Below are 7,459 nucleotides of genomic sequence, written 5' to 3' on the forward strand. Positions count from 1 at the left end.
AAATATGGGTTTAACATCCTTTCTTTATAATGTGAAAGTCGGTTTGTCTATATTGTTTCTACCTGCTATTATTTTTCTGGCACTTTTTATTTTATACATATGGATAGAAGAAAATTATCCCCAACTTATTCGTAGTAAGTACGAGATGGTGAAATATCCAGGATCTGAATGTCGAGACGGTAAGCCAAAAATGGTCCGTAGACAAAACTATTATTGATGGAGGACGTAAACAAAGTGATTCTAAAAGTAAAAAAAAGGCACCTTTAAAAGTGCAGGTTTAAGATTGTGATAGTTATAAATATTGGAAGTAAACTGGCAGAAGCTTTAAAAAATTTATAATCGAAAATTTAGTAAATTATTATAATTTTAGAATATAATTTTTTTATTTTGTATATTTTTTTATTTTGTATATTTTATTATATCTAAAAAAATTTTTATTTGTATTTTAATAAATTATAATTTTTATAAGTAAAACATACAAATAGGTAATAATAATTAGAAAATCACTAATTCAATAAAATTAGTTGTCTGTCTACTTTAAATTCATTCTAAATTTATTTTAGAAAATTTTAAGAAATTAAAATTCATCCTGATAATAAAAGTTAAATTATTAAATTTTAATTTTGTATGATGCTATTACTACATCCACTTTATTGCAGATTTAATTCCATCTAAATGTTTAAACAATAAATATTTTAGTTTTAAAGTGATGTAGTGACTGAAAAAAATTTATAAAAACAAAAAAAAAATTGAAGACTTGAAAATTAGAAAATTAGAAATAATTCTAAAAAAACATTAAAAAAGTTTTAATCCTGAAAATATTTAAAATATAAATATGTTTTAAAAAATGTAAAAAAAAATTCCACACTCCTATTTTTATAAAATAACAAAAAGAAAACTTGAAATTTTAGAATTTTTAAAACATCAAATATTATGAATATTCATATGCTTTTAATAATTTAAAATAAAATTCAAACCTCCTATTTTTTGAAAAGTAGTTTTAAAAATATGGAACTTTCTAAAGTAGCTCAATTTGCTTTTCTCTTTAAAACTTTTGTAGCTGTAGACATCACCAATTCAGATGTTAATAAAGACAATATTATAAAAAAAAATTTGAGGTTTAAAACTATGATTAAAGAAGAGATAATTTATCAATTAAGACATGCATCACCTAATTTTAATAATGATCTTGAAATATTTTATAATGAGGATGAACAAGCTATTCTAATAGAAAAACTAGAAGGTCTTCAAAACATTAAGTATGAAAATATCTTGTCGATTTCTTTTATTGAAAATAGTTGCAATTTAAAAAAATCATATGATTCTAAAAATACTCTAAAAGATTGTTTATACACAGAAGGAAACAAGACGTATATTAGAATTAAAAAAGACGATATAAAACTTAATAATGGTAGAGAAAAGAAAATGTTATTAAAAATCAATTATGATGATGATACACAAAAAACAAGAAGATTACTTTCAAAACCATTTTACTTTGATGAAAAGACAAATAAGATAATAACAACAACAGAAAGAAATAAAAATTTTGAATTATTAAGATCGTTTTATCAAAATAATTTGAAGTCTTATTTACCTACAGGAGAAAAAGCTGTTAAAATGATCGAATTTGGAACATTAAAAACACATTATAATCCAAAATTAGGAACTTTAACTATTTCTGAAATTAATAATGGGGAAGAAATTAAAGCAGATAATATTCTCAGTTTTATTGTGTTTGAGAACGATTTAAATGGAGTAATATCTAATTTTTTTATTTTTAAATATGATGATGATTATTATTCTATAATATCAAAAGATGATAAAATAAACATCGAATTTAAAGAAAAAATGATCGAAAGCGATTTTTGTCTATATGAGAAAAATGGTATTTTAATTTCTATGGTATACTTAAATAACAATAAAATACATTTGTTAGTATCAAAAGAAGCGTTTCGTATTCATTTGGAAAATAATACAATTGAGCCTATCCCTAGAAATAAAAATTACGAATATTTATTACCTATGATTGAAAATTATAGTTTAATAACTTCCAATAATAATAATAGAATTAATGAAAATTTAACTGATTCCTATGATTATAAAAATTATAAATTAACAATTTCCAGAATCAAAAATATTGAAAAAATTTCGATTGATAATATTATTGAAATAGGCTTTTTAGAAAATACTACGAAAATAGGGAATGAAGAATATGTAGAAATAAAAGATTATCTGGTTAAAAATTGTACTGACAACAAGATAATTATTAAATTTAAGGATTATAATAATAAAAAACTATTTAAATCGAATGAAAAAAAAGAATATTTATTACTTATAAAGTATAAAACAACTACTGGAGAAAAAGTATTTATTTCAACAGAAACTTTTTATTATGATAAAAAGATTCTTATTAAGAAGTTAACGTCTTTTAAAAAAAATTATTAAATTCTTAAAATGTGGGCCCCCTTTTCTTCATGAGACATTTTTAAGGAATAGTAATTTTATTTTGGTATTTTTTAGTGTTATTTATTAAAATTCATTACTAAAAATAATTAAAAATTATAATTTCTTAAAATTAAATAAATAATATTTTCTTATTATAGAATAATAATATTATCATTTTTAAAAAGAATATAATTCTTATTTTTGTATTTAATATTAAAATTTTTTATAATCTATAAAATATTAGTTATTATTAACGTATAAAAGAAAATTTATTTTCTAATAATTACAATAAAATTTTTATAAAAATTATAAATCATTCTGTTAAGAATATTTTTTAATAAAATTATAACTAAAAATTAATTTTTGTACATAACAGGGGTATTTTTAATATTATACACATATCAGTAATAGATATTAATTATAAAAATTTAATTATCAGTAATAGATATAGAATTAGAATAATTAAATTATTAGTAATAGATATAAATTATATAACTATTTTTATCAATTGTTATATATAACTTAAAAAGATTCTTTTCAATTAAAAAATATAGAAAGACCAAATGTTTACAAAAAAAGGTAAATTACATTATAAATTTTTTATAAACAATTAAGAATTAATTGAAATGAATATATTATCAAAGATAAGAAAATTTTAAGAAATATGAAAATATCTCTAAAATATAAAAACTCTCTTCATCGCGTTAGAACAAAAAATAAAGCAATTTTTTTCTTAATAGCTTTAAAAAGTTAATATTTAATGAAATTGAACATTATTTTTACTTTATCATCAATAAATCTTAACTTTTAAACAAATTAGTCATAAAATATTTTTAAATATTTGAGGAATGCAATTATAATGAATAGAAAAAATTAAAATTTGGATTGGTTGATATAAAAAATTTATAATGTGAATTTTAAATAAAATTTTATTTGGAATTTTAATGATTTTACTATTTCTATTCTTAATACAATTACTCAAATCAGAATTAACTTCGTATAAACAAATTTAAAAGATTATTGATGAGAAGTATGAAAAAATAGATAATTTTCAGAAGTTTCTTTGTGATATATCAGAGAATAGTAAATTACAATATAATATTGAGAATTTGTATAAATACAATATGAATAGAATTTATAGGAAAATATTTAAATAAAAATATAATTTAAAACTACACTCTGAAATGATTTTAAATATCAGAATACTCATTCGTTTAATTACGTTTATAGAGAATAATTCTATTAAAAATATTATAAAAGAAAATTTAACTAATTTTTATTTGATTGTTATAATCGAAATTGGTTATGACTATTTTAAAAATCATATTTATAACATAACCTTAAAAAAACATTTACTTACAGGAATTTCTAATAAAAAACTATTAATTAATATTACAAGTTTTATTTCCTATAATATAGAGTTATTTATACATAATAATTCTAATATTAATAATTTAATTGATGATATTGTAGATTTAAAAAGATTGATTACTTGGTAGAATTTATTAAATTAATATTTTCAGATGTTATTTACTAAATTTAATCAATATTATTTTTTTAAATTTTTAATAATACTTTTCTAAAATTATTAAAGTATGGAGAGTTATGAATATCTAAATTTTTATTTTTTTTTAATATTATTTTACATATTTTAAATTAAAAAAGGAGTATTATTCATTTAAATCTATATATTTAGTGATTTAAAAAATTTAGATCAATATTATAATTTTTAAAATTTTATAGTAAAGCTAAAAGATTTATTGCTCTATTTGTAAAATTTTAAAGATTATAATTTTTTAATAAGAAGTTATTATTAGAATGAATTTTATTAGTCATAATATATATAATGGTAATAGTTATTTTATAATTAAACTTTTCATCTCATGTTTAAATTAAAATTTAATATTAAATATCAATTAGTATTATACAAATTATCTTAATGAAATTGAGATTATCATTATAATAAAAATATATCTACTATTAGTTATATTATTTATTTTTTAGTATTAGTTATATTATTTATCTTTATATGTATATTAGTTCTATTACTACAAATTAAATTATATAGAATAATTGTATATTATATACTGAATGTACATATCCATAATTTAAAAATGATAAATAATAAAAAGAATTAAAAATATAGATGTTTTTAATATATCTAAATAATATTATAGATTTCTTTGTAGTATTAATTCTATTAATATTTTATTTCTTTATAATTCATATTAAAAATAGGAGGGAAGTATAATTAAAAAATTTAATTAGTATTCTTTATATATTATTTAATATTCCTTTCTTATTATTTTCTATAACTTCATTTGCGTTCGCATACCATTTAGGCGCAGACACTATATAACATTCTTCTTCAGTATCATTAATAGTATCCCAAAGTTTATGAATCATTAGAATAGAACTAAAGAATAATAAATTTACAAAAAACAAACTGTCGAGATAAGAGTTACTAAAATAAAAAAATAGAAAGCTACCTGTAAAATTAAATCCTATTGATAAGAAAAATAAGAACATGCTAATAAAAAGAGAACAGAAAGACCAAATATCGCTGTTATTACTTCTTAATCTACCGGATAATAATATAAAGAATGAGAATATACACAAAAAACTGAAAAGAAAACAACCGAGAAAAATAAAAACTCCCATTCCTTTCTGTGTGAAGATTGAAAAGAATATAAAAGAAACTGCAAAGGTAATAGAACACACAACTCTCATAAGAGGAATTGAGTAACTTGATGAATATTGTAAATTACTAAATAAGAAACCTCCTATTAAAAGACAGATAGATGTTGTATTTATCAAACTTATAAAACAGCTGACAAATATTCTTTGAATGATTATATGAAAGTTCTGAAATGATTTTGTAACTAGAAAAAGCTCAAGCACCAACGTTGTAAGAAGAAGATAAAAGAAAAAAATAATCTCCTTCCTTCCAAGATTAGAAAATTTGAATTTTGTTGAAAGAATCATTTTTATTGTGAAAAGTATTTCAATACTTAAAAGGAGTATTGTTGCAGGGTGGTAGATAAAAATAAATCCAAGATCAGCAGGCTTAGCACAATATTTATTAAATGAATCTGTAACTAAATGACAAAACGAGTAATCCACTTCTCTACATGTTAAGGATAAATTAATAAAATCAAGTAAAAAATTCATATATTATTTTTAATTTATATTTTTAAAATAAATTTTGTTATTTAAAAATAAACATTAACAAAAAAACATTTTTAAATATTATGCATAATTTATTTTTAATTATGATCAAAATTTATATGAGTAAAATATATTAATCTTTTAAAAAACATAAAATTTTAATTATCAATCTTCTTATCAAAAAAAGGATGAAATTCATAGGACTCTGATGATTTTTTTAATTTATGAATTAAATCCTCAAGTCTTATGCTATCAAACTTGTGTATAGATACTGTATTTTCCTTTTCTTCTTTTTCACCTATTATCAATATTAAAGAATATCCATCACTAATTGAAACTCTTATTTTTTTGTTAAACGTTTCATCACCGTCAAATATTTTAGTTTCGTATTCATTTAGCATATTTTTTACTTTCTCTAAATAATTATCGGAGCATTTTATTGGAATTATTGCGATTTGTCTGGGAGTCAACCAAAAAGGTAAATTCTTTCCGTAATTCTCTAACAACATTGCAAAAAATCTTTCTAGTGATCCCAAAATTGCTCTGTGGATCATAACAGGTCTCTCTAATTCTCCCTTATTGTTCCTAAATTTTAAGTTAAATCTTTCAGGAAGTTGAAAGTCGAGCTCTATAGTTCCACACTGATGTTTTCTTTTTAGAGCATCATAAATCATTATATCCAATTTTGGACCATAAAATGCACCATCTCCTTCATTTATATTAAGTTCTTTGTTTTTAGACACGATTGCTTCTTTGAGCTCATTTTCTGCCTTTTCCCAGTCTTCTAATTCTCCCATGTATTTTTCTGGTCTTGTTGAAAGTAAAATGTCGTATTTCGAAAAGCCCATTATTTTATAGACATGGTCCAAAAAGTCGAGACATCCATCAATTTCTGTTTTAATATCATTTTTAGAGCAGAATATATGAGCATCATCCTGTGAAAATTTCCTAACTCTTGTCAATCCAGACAGTGTTCCAGTTAACTCATTTCTATGGAGAATACCAAAATCTGCCAATCTTAGTGGCAATTCCCTATAGCTTCTGTCTTCATCGTTAAATATTAAACAATGACTCGGACAATTCATAGGCTTAAGTGCAAACTCATTGGAATGTTTATCGTCAACAATTGAACTTTTCTCTAACAAATATATGTTATCCTTATAATTCTCCAAATGGCCACTCTGTTTCCAAAGATCTGTTGAAAAGAAAGTAGGTGTCAAAACTTCTTTGAACCCTCTTTTTCTGTACTCCTTTTTTTAGGAAGGTAATAAGTTTATTGTACATTACTGTCCCATTTGGTTTGAAAAAAAGCACAACCTGGTGAGAATTTCTGGAAACAAAAAAGTTTTAAATTTTCACCAATTTTTCTGTGGTTGAGTTCTTCTGCTGCTTTAATTCGTTTCTCATATTCTGTCATCATTTCTGCAGAAGGAAAGCTTATCCCGTATATTCTTGTAAGTGTGTCATTATTCTTATCTCCCAAAAAATATGATGAACTATGTTTGAGAATTTTGAATGACTTTATAAGTCCAGAGGATTGAATGTGTGGTCCTCTGCAAAAGTATCTAAATTTTCCTAAATCATAAACAGTACAAACTTCGCTATTGTCATTGTTCAGATAGTGAGATTTATATTTATTGTCCTTATAGAATTCCTGCAATTCATTTCTTTTTATAAATTTTCTTTCAAATTTTTTATTTTCCTTGCAAATTTTTTTACAAATTTTGTTGAGTTTTGGAAAATCTGCTTCTGAAAATGATGATGGTAATAAACAATCATAATAAAAACCACCTTCAACAGGAGGTCCACTTGATAATTTTGCATCTGGAAACATTTCAATAATAGC

General features: G+C 21.4%; 1 protein-coding gene across 1 annotated transcript; it reads right to left on the minus strand.

The window, feature by feature from the left end:
• Nucleotides 1-6,023: 6,023 nt before the first annotated feature.
• LOC121131710 (uncharacterized) lies at nt 6,024-7,033 on the minus strand (the record flags this gene model as incomplete). The annotated part of the gene is made up of 2 exons (XM_040727060.1): nt 6,901-7,033; nt 6,024-6,808 (listed from the first exon to the last, which is right to left on the minus strand). Coding segments are annotated over exons 1-2 (918 nt in total), but the record flags the coding sequence as incomplete, so codon positions are not given.
• Nucleotides 7,034-7,459: the final 426 nt, after the last annotated feature.

This window comes from Lepeophtheirus salmonis, unplaced genomic scaffold (genome assembly GCF_016086655.4).
Source record: "Lepeophtheirus salmonis unplaced genomic scaffold, UVic_Lsal_1.4 unplaced_contig_9997_pilon, whole genome shotgun sequence".
In the NCBI taxonomy this organism is placed as follows: Eukaryota; Metazoa; Arthropoda; class Copepoda; order Siphonostomatoida; family Caligidae; genus Lepeophtheirus; species Lepeophtheirus salmonis.